At 44.2% G+C, this 21917-nt stretch overlaps 1 protein-coding gene across 1 annotated transcript in view; it reads right to left on the bottom strand.

Moving 5' to 3' along the window:
- Positions 1–580: 580 nt before the first annotated feature.
- The window catches only part of LOC137432764 (SUN domain-containing ossification factor), a 112113-nt gene continuing 90776 nt past the window's right edge, over positions 581–21917 (bottom strand). Inside the window, exons 17-25 of the mRNA XM_078783592.1 lie at positions 19360–19437; positions 18470–18539; positions 16688–17959; positions 16140–16227; positions 15906–16010; positions 15659–15807; positions 3941–4020; positions 3577–3629; positions 581–3427 (exon numbers count right to left, since the gene is read on the bottom strand). Coding sequence (XP_078639718.1) covers positions 2942–3427; positions 3577–3629; positions 3941–4020; positions 15659–15807; positions 15906–16010; positions 16140–16227; positions 16688–17959; positions 18470–18539; positions 19360–19437 — 2381 coding nt within the window. The 3' untranslated portion in view covers positions 581–2941. The remainder of the gene's footprint in view (positions 3428–3576; positions 3630–3940; positions 4021–15658; positions 15808–15905; positions 16011–16139; positions 16228–16687; positions 17960–18469; positions 18540–19359; positions 19438–21917) is intronic.

The raw sequence follows: 21917 nt of genomic DNA on the forward strand, positions 1-21917 counted from the left end.
CGGAGTAATGGGCTCCACTAATCGGGAGCCAGGAGACCTCCAAGATTCCCCCCTCGCCCTTGGAGGGTGAACAAAGGGATTTTGAAAAGATTGATTCTCTCTCTTAGTTCGTGGCAGGCATCACCAGCGGTCACGGTTCATTTTCTCTCTTTGTCCGGGCTCTTGGTCACAGGCGGTCGCAGTTGTGCTTGCTCTTGGATATTGTGGACCTAACACGTGCCTGTATCGTGTCTGTCTCTGCCCACTCTCACTCTCGCCCCACTGAGAAAAAAAAAACCACCTTTACGAAGACGTGGGCATTTTGTGCTCTTGGCTGGTCTCCCTCTCGCAGACCTCTACACCTGTATTGCTACACTCCGGGCCTGTCTCACTCTGCTGGGTTCACTGAGCATGTGTGCCCCACTCCTGGGACCTAGATTGTTGGCCTGGCACGTGTGCTCCTCTCTTGGCCTGGGTCACTCTGCCATGCTGACGATCGACCTCACTCCGGTACACAATGCAAGGTGCAAAATGTAAATTTAAAGTTGATGTGCAGCAAGAGAAAGGAAAAGCCATAAAAAAAGCCACCCTGTAAAAGCCATAAATTATTAGGACACTTTATTCAATAATCATTCAACTCACTTCCAAAGCATCCCAACAAGGAGATGGTCTGGTTCACAGTATATGTAAAGCAATTTCCAAGCCTCATCATCTCACATGCACCTGCCACAAATTGACAATTCTCATTCTCCTGCATCATCTGCACTTTCAAATAGAATATGAGTGTTAAACAGGTATCCTCCACAGGAGCACACAGGTGCAAAGTGCCAACAAAACAGCAGAATAATGAGCTCAAAATAAATACCGGGATAGGAAACAAACGTGTCGGAGTGAACACTTCGAGTCCGGAGTGTGTGAAGCTTTTGGGCGTATGGAACAAGTACCATTCATACACAGACGGCTGAGGCTGGTGATGGTTTGGTGTAAACCCATTCACATGGTTTTTACTAACCCATTATGTAGCTATATATTGATGCAAATAGTATGTGAAGCTTTTTCACATTTTAAATCAGTTCACAGATGGTGCATGTATGAACCGCTTAACTCGCGGCTCCAAATAGGTTACAAAAACAAAACAGATGCTAAGGCTTGTAGTTCCCTTTGTATTACAACCTCAGCAATTTTCACATCTCCCTACCAACTATCCCCTCACACTCCCTCTTCCCCTCCCTCATCCCATTAAAGGCATAACTTCACAACACAGAAAATATTTCAATTGACATGTCAAAGTTAAAATTAACATGGAGCATAAGGTCTACACAAAGACTCGCCTTCAATCAGTTCTAAACTCGGCACACTTCCTTGGCTCATTAGATCTGGTGCACAAACTTCGCCACAAACATGCGGCAGTTCAGGTACGAGTCGGTTTTTACCTTTAATGGGACACTTTAAAAAAAAAAGTGAAGCTCAGTGAAATGTCCAATCCAGCAATGAGCATTCTCTCGACCAATTCCTCAAAAAATAAGGGAATCCCAAAACGTTTGGCAGGACATCAACTGTAAAAAGGTCATTCTTGGAGAGCAAACCTCAGGTTTGCTTTGCCAATTTAAATTCCAAACTTCATACATTTCAAAATGCAAAGAGCATGTGGAAGAAGCCACAAGCTGTAACAGAGAAAATGGAGTAGAGAAGCAGCGATTGGCCCCAGAGTTCGACCCAATTTCGGAGTGATCTCAGTAACGTGGAATGCTACGGCAAAACGTCAGACGGGACTAAAGCAGCCAAGTTTGTCCGTGCGAATAACCTCGGCTAAACTATGGTTAAATGAGCTACAATGATGGAATGGAGGAAATAAATATAAAATGAGTTCAACGCTTGAGCACACGCTACCAATTCATGAAAGTTCAGTGAACAGTTGGTGTTTTTAAAATGGTGCTAATTTAAATATAAAAACGTCTTAATCACACGAGGCAGACAAGGGCTCGCAGTTAAAATAGGCATTGCGGTGCCCGTGCCTCTATCATATGCCATTCGGACATTTCTTTCACTCACCCCAGTAGAACATAAACCATTGTGTATCTCGTAAAACAGGGAACAAAAAGATGCATCGCTTGTGGAGTTTTGCAGGGCAGTTAGAAACACTGATGGCGGACGCCGATGCTAAAGCAAATCGAGAACTGAAAATTAAACATTGGAAGCTCCAGTCTTTTTTTAAAATTGAAAAGTTTGAACAGGAGGTGCATGCCAAAATAAACGAAAAAGAAAAATGAATCCCGACATCAAGGTACGTTTGAGTGCAACGGCTGGACCACCCAGTAGCTTGTCACTCGACTCGTCCCGAGGAAACGCGAGGCTCAAAAGCCTCAGCTGGAGGTTATGGGATTGAAATCCTGGCACATTTGTGGCACATCAACCACATAACGTGAAAAATAAAATGCATCTAGTGGTGAATGAAGCAATGCGCACCCTCCGGGCAGTTAAAACCTTGGACTTCATTTCCAAGTGAAGGGACACAACAAGAATGTTAGCGTGGTCAATAATCAGTTCCAAAATAGCTCTACCGCACAGGATAAAATGTCCGCTCCGACCCGGTCGTGTCCAGAATGCCGACCTGGAGAAGGTTCGGCCACTATACCGCAATGCTCAGGAATAATCTGTGAAACAACGGGTGGTTATGCAAAGGGTGGCAGTGTGTGGGCAAAAGCGAAGACAAATACCCATAATACTGTCTGGGTTTGGGTTACCTTTCTCAAACTTGGTGACAGCACAGACATGAGGCTGGACATCAAAGCAGCATTTTAAACATTTCCAGTGTAAAAACTCCTCACATCGGCAACTGCACTCAAAAGGGCGGTTCAAGCCACCACGGCTAATCAAAGTATTTGAATGACGCCCAGTGTCCATCCACGATGTCAAGGATCTACCGGATCTCGAGATGACAGTTAGGATCACAAAGGCATCTCTAACAAACTCCAACCGTCTCCACTGGAGTTTTCCGTTTGGCGAAGCTCACTCTTTCGACTCCTTTGTGGAGGCTCGGGAGAGAGTCAGCTCGGCGTCTGTGAGGTTGTGCGATGTCAGACCCATTATTTTCATTGTCCATATATGGCAGCTGCTTGTTCGCCATGCGTCCACGTTTACGCTTCTGTGTCCTTTCGTCGGACGATTCTGAAGGTCCTGGGCAACCGGACGTCGTAATGCAAGCGGCGCCATCAAGACTGGGCCATGTTACAGCAGCAGATAGAGGACTGGGAGGCCGTGGCCTGTGGTGAAAAGACTCTTGTAACGCCTGCTGCTGAGTTCTAATTTGTGGAGGCTGCCCATGGGAGGAGCTAAATAGAACCCCAGCATGGCTGTCCAGAACAATGCCGTTGGGTTTGATTTGTGGAGCGTTTGCTTCGAGCGTGTCCGTTTTGTCAACTCTGGCAGGTTTGATTCGTTTCTTGGCCTAAGTACAGAAAATTGAAGAGAAAATGTTTTGTTAAGCTCATTTCAAATTCGTTTGTAACAGACATTTTACTTTATATTGCAAGATGAGAATGAAGGAATAAATGTCAGCGAGTGGGACAAATGGGAAAACCAAAAATAAGACCTTACCTTCTTCGTTTCTAAAAACTGTAACGGCTCCACAATAATCACGTCATTCAACACTGAGGGGAGATATACCAATTACAATCAGATCAAGCTTGTGCATCGTGTCTGGCAGAGCAAGAGTCAAGTCCAACGATAAATTACACATTACAATAACAATTAGATCAAAGTGCTGATCGCAATTACATTTATAATAATCTCCCGATCGGACCTCCGCAGCAGTAACAACCGACTTGTTTTAGATTTTGTTCAAAAGGTGTTCATATAAACTCGCATATAATCAACTGCTTTAAACAAATAAAGTGCAACAAAGAAAACTTATTTAAACCCCAGGTGGAGTTTGAACCGAGGAAGGAAATGCAATTCTTGCCTGAGGAGCCAGGGAACTGTCGAGTCGGGGTTGTCAAGTCCAACTCGGGCCCAACAGCAGGGACGCGTTCTCGGACTGGCCTGATGAGATGGGAGATGAGGAGGGTCAAGGCTTGCATCTAACTAGATTTGCAACTTGATAATTGCAACAAACAGATTTCAAATCGTTCCTCTTCTCCAATGGCTTTTTTTTTTTTTTTTGGACACAAGATCGAGGCTCGTGAAAGAGCTAACATTAATCACACAAAACGTCAAACCGACACATAAAACATATAATAAGGGGAACGGTAGACAAGATGGGGAGAGAGGGGGAAGGACACAAACACAACATTTGAGAGCAGGGACATCGAGAGATCTGTGGGAGGGAGAGGGCGGGGGGGGGGGGGGGGGGGTAGGCATGGGAAAGGGGTGGGCCTGATCTCTGATCATCAATTTGGATTCAGACCAGGTCATTCTACTTTGGACATGCTGCTTCTGCTGTCTCAACACCAAACAGGAAATCAGAGCAGTCTCCCTTGACATATCTCGCACCTTCGATACGGTCTGGCACCCTGCCCTGCTCACCAAACTCTCCTCTTATGGTATCCATCGAAATATCCACACACGGCTCGTGGACTTCCTCTCCTGTCATTGTCAATGTGTGGCTCTAAATGGCATTCTCTAATCTCCCCTTCCTGTTCAGGCTGGAGTTTGTCAAGGCAGTGTTCTGGGCCCTGTGCTTTTTCTGGTCTTCATTAATGATCTCTCCAACTCTGGAAAATCCTCTCTATCTCTTTGCTGATGACTTCTCTCTCTGTCGCTCCATATTTCAACCCTCAGATCGGCAGTCTGCAGCCTCTTCACTCTCTGCAGACCTGGACAAAATCACAAACTGGTCAAACAAGTGGAACACGTCTTTCAATCCTGACAAATCTCACATTCTCACTTATTGTCTCTCGAAAAAGATCATCTGGAAAACCCATCTACTTTCCAACAATCCTCTCGAAGAAGTTCCATCACTCAAGCTCTTGGGTCTCACTATCTGCCATTATCTTTCCTGTGAAAACCACATTTCCAATATGGCCTCCAAAGCCAGTCGCTGACTGGGCAATGGGTATCCTCCGTCGGGTGAAGGCCTTCCTTGGCACTACTGAGCTTCTCACCACATACAAAGCTTTCATCCGCAGCTCAATGGAATACTGCTCTCCCCTCTGGGCTGGTGCTCCTGCCTCACACCTAGCTCAGCTTCACACCGAGGAAATCAAAGCTTTCAGAATCATTGGTATCTCCTGCAATGAAGCCGATTCTGAGGGCCTTTCACTCTCTCACCGCAGGCAGGTAGGTTGGTGGTCTTACTGTATTCAACCGACTCCTCTCCGGCGTTGCTCCCCCTGCTCTGTCTCCCAAATAGTCCTGCAGGAAGCACAAGATCTACCAGCAACCCTCTTCTGGTGAAATTGCCAAAATCAAGACTCTGTTATCTTTTCTACCCCCGTTAATTTCACCCCAGATCCACTTTTTTGAAATACCGACTTCTTTCCTTGAAGTCCGAGCAGTGTCCATGTGTTTTATACATCTCCCACCCCCACTCCTTTGCCATGCCTTCCCCCCCCCTCCAAGCCCTCTCCCTCCCACAGATATCCCGATGTCCCTGTTCTCTACTGTTGTACTTGTGTGCTTCCCTCTCTCTCCCCATCTTGTCTCCCGCTCCCTTTATTATATGTTTATGTGTCCGTTTGTTTTTTTGTGATTAATGTTAGCTCTTACATGAGCCTCGATCTTGTATACAAAAAAAATCCCCCCAAAAAATAATCTCTGCTCACCTTCACTCTTTCATTCCTCTTTTCTCCCGCCTCTGGAACAAACTCCCTCACTCTCTTCAATCCCACTCCTGCAGGGTCTTCAAAACAACTGTCCACCATCTCTTATCTTTATCAATCCAAAACCTTGATCTTTTAGACCCCCATTAATCCACCCTAAATCCACCTCCTTCAAATTCCAATTTCTTTCCTGAAAGTCCTTGTGCCCATCTTGTTTATCCTGTGTACCCCGCCCCAGTCATCTCCTTTCCCCAGATCTCCCGATGTCCCTGTTCTCTACTAATGTCGTTTCCCTCTCTCTCCCAATCTTGTCACCTGCGACCTTTATTATATGTTCCATGCGTTAGCTCTTATATGAGCCTTGACTAAGTATAGAAAAGAAAAAGAAAAAAACAAAAACAGGAAAACATCAGCATCAAAACAACACAACACAACACAACACAACACAACACAACACAACACAACACAACACAACACAACACACACACACACACACACACACACACACACACACACACACACACACACACACACACACACACACACACACACACACACACACACACACACACACACACACACACACACACACACACACACACACACACACACACACACACACACACACACTTCAGGAGAGTGGCACATGTACAATATTAAGAGTGCAATGTTTTTAGTTTTTCTTGCATGAAGGAGCCAAGAGGGGGTTTTGAAGGGAGGGAGGTGGATAGAGGATGAAGATTGAGAAATGCAAGAGATATTGTTCACACAGCCATGGAAAACCAAATTTCGAGTTTTGAAGGAGAAAATAAAGAAGAAGTGGTTTTTGATGAATTTTAATAGAAATGTTTTATGTAACAAGTGACATTGAAATAAACCACAAGAATTAGCCTTCTTTGTTTTCTGTTATTGCATTGAATATTTCAGCAATACATGTCTAACTACAGCCAAAATATATGAGCTTAGCATATTATACCGCACGTCCTTTTGAAGACAGAATGGTCCCGTCGAAAAACAACGGTTATAGAAAATTACGTGCAAATTCAAAACCACGTAAATTCCATGGGGTCCTCCAATACTTTATTTTATCATCACATAATTATGGGCAGATAGAATAGAAGAACATTGAGGATCAACGCAGGAATAATTTAGCAGGTAAATTAGCACCATGTGATCAATCCATTCACAGGAGAAGATGATTAGCTCCACGATCTGGACTGATGATGCCTGCAGTCTGGATGTGGACCACGGTCCTCCTTTTGACCCTTGGCATAGACTTGGCATAAAACAAATCCATGTAAAATAAGGATTTACTGCATAAAACAATGTTTGGATTAGATTTGGGAAAACAGACAATAAATAGAAACGAAATACAACTGTAGTCTAAATACCTGTCTTAGAGCCAAATAATTCCGTAATACGTGAGTTAGACCGGTCATTTGCAGTCACATGTGACACCATGCTTTGGTGCTTGGCACCTCTCGTGTGACTCCTAAATGTGCTTTCCCCCATATTCCCGATATCGAATGTTCTCACAGAACATGCATCTGGTCTTGTGAACGGACTCCTTCAGCCAATCTTCTGGCCAAAAAAAACCCAATTTTGGCCAAAAGAGCCAATCCCTGTAGTCGACATGCTTCAGCCACAAGTTTCCACAACTTCAGCCATCTTCCCGTTTGTGTCCATCTATATTTTGTCTTGGATTTCTTAGTTTTTGTCGTCCTCTGCCTTCTCAAAACAAATTGCTATTTCTTCAAAACAAGCGTTACGCCTATAGACCGGGAGCCCAGGGGGGTCAGCCTAGCTGGAAAGTTAACCAATTTTCATGTATATAGCAATGGTCCATGTGCATGTCCATATAAGGAAATGGACGTCTGCCGGGCACATTATGGTGGGTGTGGTCAAAAGGGCCATTAGAAAGGGACCCCAAAATTGAGCTAGATCAGCTCTGTGAGTTAACCTGGTGAAACCTACTGGAAAATGTTCGGCATAGTCCCAGATATCATGAATGACCACTGCCAGACAGTTTCAGTGGTGGGTTGTGCCTAACAGACTTGCATAACCGGTACCCCAAAATTGAGCTAGATCAGCTCGTGAGTTAACCCGGTGAAACTTACTGGAAAATGTTCGGCATAGTCACAGATATCATGAATGACCAATGCCAGACAGTTTCAGTGGTGGGTTATGCCTGCCAGACACCCCCGAATGACTCCACCCGCAAAATTGAGCTAGATCAGCTCATAAGTTAACCCGGTGAAACCTACTGGAAAATGTTCGGCATAGTCCCAGATATCATGAATAGCCACTGCCAGACATTTTCAATGGTGGGTTGTGCCCGCCAGACACCCCCGAATGCCTCCACCCCCAAAATTGAGCTAGATCAGCTCGTAAGTTAACCCGGTGAAACCTACATGAAATAGTTCGGCATAGTCCCAGATATCACGAATGGCCACTGCCAGACATTTTCAATGGTGGGGTGCGCCCGCCAGACTTACATAACCGGTACTCCAAAATTGAGCTAGATCAGCTCGTGAGTTAACCGGTGATACTGGAAAATGTTCGGCATAGTCCCAGATATCATGAATGACCACTGCCAGACAGTTTCAGTGGTGGGTTATGCCCGCCAGACACCCCCGAATGCCACCACCCCAAAATTAAGCTAGACGGCTAGATTGAGCTGAGAAAAAGCCCAATTTATCTCTTGATTCTGTGGCTTTGTAATTTACTCACAATTATCAATATAGCATGTATTTGACCAAGCCTGAACCTGGACAACAAGGTGCCAGGCATGTTACTTTACATGTATTACTTTTTGTGACACTTTTACTGGTATATGTGTGGGAAATAGTCAGTTAAAAATAGGAATCAAGTAGTCAAGTTCTCTTTTCACTGCAACCCAACTCATTTTATTAATGATCAGTCATCAACACATCCAAGAAGATATTAGAAGCAGTACGAGAGGTAAGTTTTGTTACTTAAATTGCTCCCCATAGATATCATGCTGCCACCTATTATCTCATTAATCAAGCTTTAAAACTTAAAGATTTAAGAGAAGTCTCTCCTTTGTAACTATACTCAAAATCAGTGTGTTTATGATGATGCAAAGCGGTACATGGACATCTACATCCCTTTGAATCCATCAGGAACGTGTACGTTACCAGAATAGCGCTGAGGCCTAATCACAAAATGCATAGAATTCACCTAACCCTCACCCTCCTGCTGATGCTGTCCATCCATCATATGGAGGGCCACTTGCCCATTAATTAGGCCTACCTTATCCACTGATATAGACATGTCAATGAACCTTATGCAGCCAAGGTTACTCACACTATATACTACAAGTGGAGCCTATATGCTTAGCTGTACGGTCATTAACTTTAAAGCTAAACAATGTGAATTTATGCTCTTTTCTTGATTGAGGGAACAACACCAACATGCATTTTAAAGGCCATTTTCCCTACCAGAGTGGGGGTTAGCCTTGTGGTCCCCATGACAATCTTCTCAATTTTGCCCTATTTTCTGCATCTCTCCTTGTTAACCCCCTTGCCCGCATTTCTTCTTCCACCATCTTTAGCCAAGTCTTTCTCGGTCTTCCCCGTCCTCTACTTCATTCTACATTCATTTCCATCACTCTTCTCAACCAGTCACTTTCATCCTTCCTCAACACATGACCAAACCATCTCAACCTGTTCCTCTTCACAGCATCAATCACAGGCTCTATTCCCATCATCTTTCACAATTCATCATTTGTCTTCCTCTCTCTCAACGATACTCCGCACATCCGTCGAACCATTCACATTTCCACCCTTTCCAACCTTCGTTGCTGCTCTACGTTCATTACCCATGTCTCGCTCCCATAAATCATAACACTTCACACATGCAGCATACACCTTTCCCTTCAGCTTCAACGACACTCCCCTCATCATTAGCACGCCACTCAGTTCCCGAAACTTCTTCCATGCACATCTCACTCTAGCAACCGTTGCCGAGTCTGATCCACCTTCTCCATTCAGCATGTCTCCGAGGTAGCAAAATGTTTTCACACCTTCCAGCTTCACGCCGTCTCCAAGATCCAACTCAACATTTCCTCCATCTGCAGCTCCCTCTGTGCACACCTTACATTTGAATGTAGCTGCCACACTGGTTAATGACCCTCTCAGACCACTACATTTTTGATGAACCCACTCAGCGCACATTGCACATTGAATGGAGTTCACTCCGACACCCTTCCTACACACAGCACAGGGCCACTTCCCAGTTCTTTCCACCTCACCACATGCTTTACCACTTCCCATCACCTTCGTCTTTCCGATATTCACCTTCAGACCTTTTGTCTCCATACATTCCTTCCACTTGTTCATCTTTTCCTTCAGTCCATCCATACTTTCCGCAATCAAGACCAGATCATCTGCATACAACAACTCCCACGGTAAACCCTCCTTTACGTTCCGAGCCAGCACCTCCATCACAGCTACAAATAGTAGTGGACTTAGTACCGACCCCTGATGCACTCCCACCTTCACCTCAAACTCACCACTGTTCCCGTCCTTCGTCCTTACAGCTGTGCGCGCTCTTTTGTACATTGCCATCACTACTCTGATCAACCATTCCTCCACTCCTAACTTCCTCAATACCCATGTCAATACTTTGCGTGGAACCCTATCGAATGCTTTCTCCAGATCAACAAACCCAAGAAACAACTTCTTCCTCTTCTCCATGTACTTCTCCTGCAACTGCCTCACAATGAAGTGTGTTTTTTGAGGGATTGATTGAGGAAAATGAAGGCATATATTTTTCGTGTCTGACTGGACCATTATGATCATTCTTGTACATGTGACTGAACCATTTCCCTCAAGGTAAGCTGATGCCCATACTATGAAAAATGTCAATTTTGATTCCTCTCAATTAATATTTAATATTACTGCAGTCATTTCTTTTTATAATGGGTGTTAGCAAAAGTGTGGCTTTGGGGATTTTTTAATACAATGCATTATTCTCACACAACAGATTTTGGTAAGCAGTGATCACGAATCTACTGTCAGCTATCACCCTTCTTGTCTTAAGCATTACACAGCAGTGAAGCGCCTGACAGAACCCCTGCCACCTGATGATGAACCTATTGCCAAAAAGGCTTCTATCCAAACAAGACGCTGCAGTGTCCTTCCCAAGTCGGATCAGCAGGGCCTGTTGAAAGGGACTTGTATTTTCTGTGGCAAAATCCGTAAGAAGAAAAATGGAAAAAGAGGAGCCCAGACTGAAGATAGCGACAGTTGCCGGTTGTGAGTCACTTTGCCATCGGGTAAAGTCTTCGAAAAACGAACGTATCAAGAGTCTCATTCGGAGTGGCGTGGACCTGATCGCAAAGGAAGCAGAATACCACAAATCATGCCGTGTCCAGTTCCTGAGGAAGACTGATGATCGAGATAGGCCCAATGAAGGGAGCTCATCTCAGTCCTACCACAAGAGGGCATTTGCATCTCTGCTTTCATATATCCAGAATGAGGTGCTGGGAAAGCAACGATATGTGTTAGTTAGTGATTTACTTGCATGTACAAAGAGGACTACACCAGTGTCTGAGGATATGGGGCAGACCTCCAGGCCAACACAGCTTAAAATCTTACAAGGAAAGTAAAAGACCATTTCAAAGAAAAAAAAAATCACAATAAAACTGGCAGACCCTCGGAAAGGCAACTTCATCTATACTTCTGCTCTTCCAGGAGAGGATGCCAAGGCTCGCCTTTATGAGGATTCTAAACGGTATGAACAGGATAACAAGTTAAGATGGGCCGCTCTCCATCTTAGATCTCTGATGATGCAGCTCCCGAAGACCAAGACCCAAAATCCTGCAACAGTCCAAAATTTGAAGGAATGCACCGCCAGAGATACCAGCACAGCTGGACCTGTTCTTCAGATGTCTCCTTGGTGGCATGACACTAACTTTCAGTGGTGCACACAAGTTAGTCGACCGAAAGGTAACTGCAATGGCATCGGATGCCATTTACAGCGGCACTCATGGTACCGTAAAACCACATGGTACCGATGTCAGCATCGACCTCATGGTACCACAGCTCATCGTTGTTGCCAAAGATTAAATACATCAGGTTCTATCTTTAAAAAAAAAAAATTTTCTCTACAATCAATGAGTAGAAGTGTTTTGTTTTCATGTTTAAAACATTGATAGCATTTTCAGTTGACATTTCTATAAATTGTTCCCCTGACTAATCCATACCTGTTTCAGCAGTATGCAATTTATCCAACCATGATATCGGAAACGCTTTCTTTAATATTACGAACTTAAAGGGAAATAATAGTTTTGGCAACGTATTCTATTAAACAGATAACGTCAGCGTCTTTACAATACCCACGACAAATGACGTGTTATACCTTACAAATCCCTGCTTTTCCCATGACTTGAAATAAAACATCTGATTTTCAAAAGTTATGTTGCTGTTATTCCACAGTATTTTATTCTCAATTTTATTATCATCAGGTTAACTCTCGAGCTGATCTAGCTCAATTTTGGGGTGGTGGCATTGGGGCTGTCTGGCGGGCACACCCCACCACTGAAACTTGTCTGGCAGTGGTCATTCATGATTTCTGGGACTATGCCGAACATTTTCCCGTAGGTTTCACCGGGTTAACTCACGAGCTGATCTAGCTCAATTTTGGAGTACCGGTTATGTAAGTCTGGCGGGCACACCCCACCATTGAAAATGTTTGGCAGTGGCCATTCATGATATCTGGGACTATGCCGAACTATTTCATGTAGGTTTCACCGGGTTAACTTACGAGCTGATTTAGCTCAATTTTGGGGGTGGAGGCATTCGGGGGTGTCTGGCAGGCATAACCCACCACTGAAAATGTCTGGCAGTGGCCATTCATGATATCTGGGACTATGCCGAACATTTTCCAGTAGGTTTCACCGGGTTAACTCACGAGCTGATCTAGCTCAATTTTGGAGTACCGGTTATGTAAGTCTGGCGGGCACACCCCACCATTGAAAATGTCTGCCAGTGGCCATTCATAATATCTGGGACTATGCTGAACTATTTCATGTAGGTTTCACCGGGTTGACTTACGAGCTGATTTCGCTCAATTTTGGGGGTGGAGGCATTCGGGGGTGTCTGGCGGGCATAACCCACCACTGAAAATGTCTGGCAGTGGCCATTCATGATTTCTGGGACTATGCCGAACATTTTCCAGTAGGTTTCACCGGGTTAACTCACGAGCTGATCTAGCTCAATTTTGGAGTACCGGTTATGTAAGTCTGGCGGGCACACCCCACCATTGAAAATGTCTGGCAGTGGCCATTCATGATATCTGGGACTATGCCGAACTATTTCATGTAGGTTTCACCGGGTTGACTTACGAGCTGATTTCGCTCAATTTTGGGGGTGGAGGCATTCGGGGGTGTCTGGCGGGCATAACCCACCACTGAAAATGTCTGGCAGTGGCCATTAATGATTTCTGGGACTATGCCGAACATTTTCCAGTAGGTTTCACCGGGTTAACTTACGAGCTGATCGAGCTCAATTTTGGGGGTGGAGTCATTCGGGGGTGTCTGGCGGGCACAACCCACCACTGAAAATGTCTGGCAGTGGCCATTCATGATATCTGGGACTATGCCGAACATTTTCCAGTAGGTTTCACCGGGTTAACTTACGAGCTGATCAAGCTCAATTTTGGGGGTGGAGTCATTCGGGGGTGTCTGGCGGGCACAACCCACCACTGAAACCGTCTGGCAGTGGTCATTAATGATATCTGGGACTATGCCGAACATTTTCCAGTAAGTTTCACTGGGTTAACTCACGAGCTGATCTAGCTCAATTTTGGGGTACCGGTTATGTAAGTCTGGTAGGCACAACCCACCACTGAAACTGTCTGGCAGTGGTCATTCATGATATCTGGGACTATGCCGAACATTTTCCAGTAGGTTTCACCGGGTTAACTTACGAGCTGATCTAGCTCAATTTTGGGGGTGGAGTCATTCGGGGGTGTCTGGCAGGTATAACCCACCACTGAAACCGTCTGGCAGTGGTCATTAATGATATCTGGGACTATGCCGAACATTTTCCAGTAGGTTTCACCAGGTTAACTCACAGAGCTGATCTATCTCAATTTTGGGGTCCCTTTCTAATGGCCCTTTTGACCACACCCACCATAATGTGCCCGGCAGACGTCCATTTCCTTATATGGACATGCACGTGGACCATTGCTATATACATGACAATTGGTTAACTTTCCAGCTAGGCTGACCCCACTGGGCTCCCGGTATACTAGGTCCCCCGTCGGGGAAGTGATGTGAGTTGACAAAGTGGAAGACGCAGAAAACATGCTACGATATGATATTTCGCTCACAAGGTTCAGACATACATGGCGGCGGCCATCTTGGATTTTGACGTGGCGACCCAATTTTCAATAGCGTTCTTCCTTATGCGTAGATACACCCACACACCAGATTAGAAGTAAGTAGTTCGTTTATTTTTCCAAGATATTTCGCTCACAAGGTTCAGACATATATATGGTGGCGGCTATCTTGGATTTTGACGTGGTGACCCAATTTTCAATTGGGTTCTTCCTTATGCCTAGATACACCCACACACCAGATTAGAAGTTGGTACTTCGCTTATTTTTCAAGATATTCCGCTCACAAGGTTCAGACATACATGGCGGCGGCCATCTTGGATTTTGACGTGGCGACCCAATTTTCAATAGGGTTCTTCCTTATGCCTAGATACACCCACACACCAGATTAGAAGTTGGTACTTCGCTTATTTTTCAAGATATGTTGCTCACAAGGTTCAGACATATATATGGTGGCGGCCATCTTGGATTTTGACGTGGCGACCCAATTTTCAATAGCTTTCTTCCTTGTGTCTACATACACTCACCCACCAGATTAGAAGTTGGTACTTCGCTTATTTTTCAAGATATTCAGCTCACAATGTTCAGACATACATGGCGGTGGCCATCTTGGATTTTGACGTGGCGACCCAATTTTCAATAGGGTTCTTCCTTATGCCTAGATACATCCACACACCAGATTAGAAGTTGGTACTTCGCTTATTTTTCAAGATATTCCGCTCACAGGGTTCAGACATACATGGCATCAGACATACATGGTGGCGGCCATCTTGGATTTTGACGTGGGTTGCACCCACACACCAAATTCGAATGCGGTCCTTCGCTTACGCACGCACGCACGTACGGACGGACGGACGGACACACGGACGGAGGGGAAAACCATAGTCCCCCTTTCACTCCGCGGTGCAACGGGGGACAATAATTTTATCTGGTGACCCGCTATTGCAGATTTTGTTCTTCAGAAACCACTTGGGCATGGCTTTAGTGGTAAATCCCTGGGGAAGGTTAAAAATCGGTAACATTCTCTTGAAGATATCGGCAGAATTAACAATTCCAACTGGGGGCCTGCCAAATTATTTATATTTACACAATTTTCCAGGCGTTTCAAGGACGTAGACAAGTTTTCCATGACTTTGAGTGCTGGAAAAGGCTTTTTAATTTCTATAGGAATTTCAAGAAGTTTCAAGGACTGTGTGAACCCCGAGATGGGCAAATGCAAGTCGGACCAACAGCATGGGCACACAGGACCAACTGTGTTGCCATAACAATAAATGTACAGAAACCTAACACCCAGTGGACACAATTCACCCAATTGGCAGAACTTAGGTTGAAGACGCCCTTCAATCACTTTGTACCAGAACAGATCTGTACTTGAGTGTTGGCCATGAAAAAAGAAGCAGCAATGATGATTTTGCACTGCCATAGCAGATCTATTATTGACAGTTTTGTTGTCAGTGTAAGCAAGTATTCAGTTTGGTTTTACATACACAAATAACGAGCCCCTTTTTAGATACAAGAGTAATCCCAATGAGCCATAGGCAGAACAAAAGACGTACCGTTTGTGGGGTAGGCAGTGATTGAGCACATCAGTCGACGTGTTGGTGTCACGAGCCGTCTGGCCGCCCAGGCACTGCCAGCACAGTGCCAGGAAAAGGAAGATGCACAGCAGCTCGAGCATACAGAGCGCAGTCTCACGGGCAGACACCTTGGATAAGGAAACGAGTTGGACAACACCTTGTCAGACGCATGTACTGAGTAATGTAAACTTTGTTGCTGAAAGTTACTTGGTATTGAACTTCTCACTTGCTCTTGCAGTTTCTCCACCGTTTGAGTGAGGTTACCCATTACATCCATCGTGAGCCCAAGCTGACCTTGGAGGAGCCCAATCGCCTCCGACTGTTTCTGGTCCTGAATCAAAAACAGATTTTGACATTTTTACATCAGAGTAAACCAACAGTACCCCCTCCCCTCTCCCAAATCCCACCCCCCCCCCCCCAAAAAAAAAAACACCACGGCTAGTCCTTGATACAGCCCAACCTGTTCCTGTGCGATGCGTGAAGTATTTTGAAGTTTGATGATTGTTTTGTTGAAAGCTTTCTGCATTTCTTCCATTTGCTTGCGATACCTGCAAATGTGTACAACGTGACATGTCCAACCGAGGCAAGAGGAGAGAATGATCCACGGCGTTTGCCTGGCTGTTTAAGTCAATGTGCGCAACTTTTGATGGAGGGAGTAACCAAGTTAAAGACAAGTACTGGTTCTGTGTCATTATTAACTTGATGTGAAAATGGCTTTGGGGGGAGGGGAGGGGGGGGGGGGGGAAATCTAATACAGTACTATAATAAAATAAATAAATGAACACTATTGCCAATCCTTCGAGGGTTTTAGATTTAAATAATACAGTGAATACAAAGTCAAATACAAGAATTAAAAACGAAAATAAGAAAAACCAATGCCGTATGACTAGTCATGACTTTTTGAACTTGAGGCAACAGTTACGTGTCAGCTATAGTTGTGCTTTTCAGCAATGTTTTTTTTTAACCATGTTGAGCAACATAGCATTTTAAACATGGACACCCACCCACCTCTGGCTCAGCTCTTCTAGGTAGCGGCTGCTTAGAGACAAGTTCACCTCCAGAGCCTTGATGCGGTTGTTGAGCCGCATAAATACAGATTCCTTCTGTCCAGAACCATGTCCATGGTTTCCATTTGAAGGTCCAACTTCAATAGCTCCATTGTGCGATTCAGCATAAAAGTCCGGTGGAGGGATACCACGTAAAGCCATCCCTCCATCATCCACCGCAGATGGCACAAGTGCTTCCTCCACGCTCTCAAGGGGTGTCGGCTCTGTTGTATGCTTCACCGCCATGTCAGAGCTCTCCTCTAGATCAACGTGATGACCCGAAGTGCTGAGATGCTTACCAAGAGGGCTCAATGGTGGCTGTGGGTCTTGGGAGGAGGCTACATTTTCCATTACTGTGCTGATGACCTCACTAGGGATTATGTCCGGCCTCAAAGCTTCCTCTGTGGTGGAAGCTTCTGATGAAATTGTCACTGCAGACAGCATTACTTCTTCTGCAATTTGGTTAACCGGCATATCAATTCCACCCGATGGTAAACCACTGCTTGATGGCCCGAGAGAGAGCGTTTTGTGTACAAATATGTCATTTACCATTTCTGAGGAATCAAACTCATTTCCATCAACATCAGTCATGACAGAGGGTGTTTCTACTGCTGCAACCAGGCTCGGCTCCACCGAACAATGCAGAGATGGTGCAATATCAAGATCCTCCATTGCAAGGGACTCCGAGACATTTCTTTGAGTCGCATTTACATCGTCCACAAGTTCTCCTTTCGTGCCATCATTTGATTGTGGCAAAACAAAAACCATATCAGATGTTGGTGCAAATGGCTCTTCATCGACAATGGATATAGAGGACGAGATGACCAGCAGGTGGTGCCTGCGCCCATGTCTACGTGCAGAACACGTCAAGGTGACGAAGTCACGAAAAGTGGGGAGGCATGAACTCCGAAGATCTCTGAAGCATAAATGCATTTCAGTCATCAACCGGAGGAGTTTCCGTTCATCCAAAGTCAGCAGCACCGGCGCATCATCCTCCGGTCCAACAGGTATTACAACAGCTCGAGTGGCAACTATGTCAGAAGACTGAGGTTCCAGCTTTGCTACATGTTTCAATATTTCCATCTTTGCAGCTTGGCTTGCTGTTACTTCTGCACCACCTTCCTGCCCACCAGAGTCTTCCTCAATCTCAGTAACAATTTCGTTACTCTCAACTGGAAATGAAGCAGGTTCTTCAACTTGGGGGTCCTCTGTGCCAAAATGGCTTGAAGTCTCTCTGGGAAAAAAAAATTATCCGTGAAAAAGTCCGAAATCCACAAACGATAATTTATGTTAATTGTTCGTCGATACAACAGAAGTAATAGGCCAAATAGCCTCTTCTTCTCCCAGTACATTCAGAGACATCTTTGTGGATCTCTTCCATAGCACCATGTCTTTTCGTTAACTAAGACAATTACTGCAAAGAAGATTTCATTATTTGTGTTGTAAATAAATCAACCATTCATCTTGGCAGACTCGCTTCTTTGACAAAAAATACTTTACGATTAGTATGCAGACATTTTTCTGGTGCACCTAAACTTTTAGAGGCGCACATAGAGATTGAAGGTTGGTCGCGCTGGTGCGCACACACATACCATCGAAGGTCCGTCACACCGGCGAACGTGCACAGTAATTTAACGTCAGTCATGCCGGCGCACACAGCAATAAAAGGTTGCAAATGAAGGTAAACTGAAAAACGAACAAAATATTTTGACTTCAATTCATGTCATGCCACTTCAACTCTTACTTTGTGTCAGACAGGGATGTGCTCGAGTTTTGCAATTCCCCCGAAACATTCAGAGTGCTACTCACATTGTCTAAGGAAAAACAAAGTGGAACATCAAATAAAGGCAGAGATCAGCATATGCATTAAACATCAAAAGGCAAATGTTGGGGCTACAAGAAAAAGAAATAGCCCCATGGGGGACTAACGGATATTTCCCGACGGTTTCTGAGAATATTTTAAACTGAATAAATTAAATTTTAAAGTTAAATAAGTTAAAGTAACTGAAAAGGTTAAATAAATTAACTGAATTTGAGGCAAAATCCCTCCTTTGGGGCAACCCTCTCCCCCACCCCTTTCCATTCCCTTTAAATGGGCGGATCTGGATGGGGAACTCAACACCATGAGACCTTACTGTCCTGATGCATTGTACCAAATTTGGTCCATATTGCTCAGGTAGTCGTGGAGAAGATGTCTTAGTGAAAATGAGGGATTTGGGGAGGGAGACCCTTTCAGGGGGAGATACGGCTATGAAGAGCACAACTTAAGATTAGGGCATGGTTCCGATACCTCGTGGCGAGTTTGGTCTGCATCTGCCTGGCGGTTTCTGAGAAGATGATTTTTGAATGAAATACCAATATTAAGGGAAACCCTCCACTCCCCCTCCCCCTCCTTTAAACTCCTTTATAGGGGTGCATCTTGATGGTGAGTACAACCCAGTGAGACTTTGCTATCCTGATGCATCGTACCAAATCTGGTCCATAATCGGTCAGGTAGTTTGTGATAAGATGTTTTAGTGAAATGTCAACGGACATATGAACATACGGGCGACCGTCCGAACACCAGTATCCACTCGATGGTTATTTTGGAGAGATAATCTGATGACCTTAAATGGTAAGAAGAGGGAACATTACCAACATGCGCTGCAGTACCAGCTTCTGGGTTTCCACCAAGGACTTTGGCCGCCATATTCACCATGTTCAATAAAGCATCTGAAAGAAGTAATATTTACACACACTGTAGCAACTTCTAAATGTCAATATATTGTACTTCACGCCAAAATAAACAAGACCGATAGTCTAACAACAGCTTAGCCAGGCTTGGATCTCCTGAGTGGAGGATTTGCTGTCCCCTTGTCATGTGACTCGATCCTCAGCTCTGATTGGTGGAAATTTGTGAGAGACATGCATACATACATCCACTGGATATAGACCATGGGCCGAGTCCACTAATTCTGCTTAGTTTTCGAATTCCGCGGTCTACGTCTGAGAAGTACCTGCAAGTGTGCTAGATATGTTGAATAAGTGTATATGAACCATAAGTGACATGTTCCCACGTTCAAAATTTGCACATTAATTAGCAACGGCCAAAAACAAAGAGGAAGTTAAACTCCGTTGCTAAGGACTTCCTTTTCCCTAGCAACGGTTACACAGATGCTTCCAAATCGAGATTTTGAAATCCTCTGATCATGCAAATTTATGATTTTGCAGATCATCTGATGTCAGCAGATATTATTTTGTGGATTATTTCATGTACATAATTCCTATTAGTGTCCGTTGCTATGGTAAAAATATCCCTAGCAAACAATATTTCACAAACTGCTTATATGCATCAATTGAATCACTAAAAGTGTAAATCTGCCCTGTAAATTAGACCGGCCAGGCTCGAGACATACTGGTATACTTTTGGGACTAGTGATCCCATCCCACATCCCAATTTTTGTAACTTAGAATACAAAAATGAGGCATGAAATGAAACAAAGATTAAAGAAACAGAAATAATTATCCCCCATATATTGGGTATGTATACTTGTATAGTATCCCCATACTACTTTTCTCTATTTTGTCCTCTTGAGATACACAGACACCCACAACATTCTTGTTTATATTCCAAATGATCCTCATTCACTCTTCTTTCTTGTAAATATTCCTCGTTTCCTTCCCCCTTTCTCTCCATTTAACACACACACACATCTGGTTTTTTCATTTCTGTTCCTCACAATTCTATCTCTCTCTTTTATACACACACACACACTTTAAAAGTCATATTTTCAATAATATAATATTCATTCTCATTCTATATATATCTCTATCTCTATCTCTATCTCTCTCTCTCTCTCTCTCGTCCAAAGCCACTCAACTATACCATTTATGTTCAGATCATAAACGGCTCATGTGTATCACATATTCTCTTTGACATGCATATGATATTGCTTAAAACAAGTCTTGATGTAAACAGGTTTGTACGAGGATATCATAGTCTGAATCATTACACAAACATGCAACTCCTCCAATTCCTCCGACTATCGGCAAGTTAGTGTACATTAAGTACTGTAGTGTACATATAATTTGGTTCAATAATAAATGGGAAAGCATAGATATTGTACTTGGCATGCATATTCATTGTAATTTTTCATATGAAAAATCCGTCCCTACTGGACAAAAGTTCACATTCTTAAACGACATTCATTTTGTTTTACCCCACAGTATAAACAGTTCTCAGCTTAAAGAAAACATAGGTATAATCCTTTAACTTTGCAATGAAATGCGTAATTTCCCAGTCTTACATTTGTTACGTGTTACCTCCCCAAACCACAAACCCCTGGTGAAGGAGTCTTGAGAAAAGGTGCCCCTCAGAGTCTCGAGAGGGAACTCGGCAGAAAGATTTGTTATTTTGAGTGTTCTAAAAACCATGGTAAAACCACACCAATGGAATTGTGTAGAACAAAACAAGTAATTGTATTAAGAACTCTCACATACACAATAATAGCACTCTTAAAGAAAGTACCATGAAAATATCACTTGCTTCTCATGAACAATACATATTGTTATGGTTTTTAGAACCTTCACATGTAAATTTAGTAGTAAATTCCCTTATAAATGACCCCTGTGTACATGTCCCCTTAATTGGCTGTTAATTAAAGATTGCACCTTAGTTAGTCCATGTACAACACGTAGGACAGTACTGTAGCAGCTTGGCTACATAAACAGCCGGGACTATAGGACCCCTCTATAGTTATGTCATTATTATGTGTTCCAGGTAAGGCTGTGTTTCTAATAGTTGACTCTACGTTGCATCAATCAAATAAGATAGGTCCCTTTCAGTTCCCCAATCATGTCCTCAAAGTGCCAGTAACAGTTGGGCTGTTTTCGTGGGCATCGCACCGCCTCTGCTCGCCCAGCAGCGTTCGCTGCCTGGCGCCAAACTCCATTACGCACGAGGCCAAGAAGGGGGAGGAGCCGACAGAGCCCGGGCGTGGCACCACCTCGTCATCAAAGGTGGAGCCAGAGAGCCCTTAACAACCAACCAGGGCTCGGTGGGCATGGCTTGATAGGGCGTGGCAAGAAACGTCTGGTGAGTTCGAGAGGGTTCCAAGGGCGTGGTAATAAAACCCTTGGCACGAGGCCCCCACCAGAGACGGTGAGAAGGCAGAGACGGTGAGAAGGCAAAGACGCGTGAGGAGGTTCAAGAG

The sequence above is a fragment of the Myxine glutinosa genome, chromosome 8 (assembly GCF_964187855.1).
Source record: "Myxine glutinosa chromosome 8, kmMyxGlut1.1, whole genome shotgun sequence".
NCBI lineage: Eukaryota > Metazoa > Chordata > Myxini > Myxiniformes > Myxinidae > Myxine > Myxine glutinosa.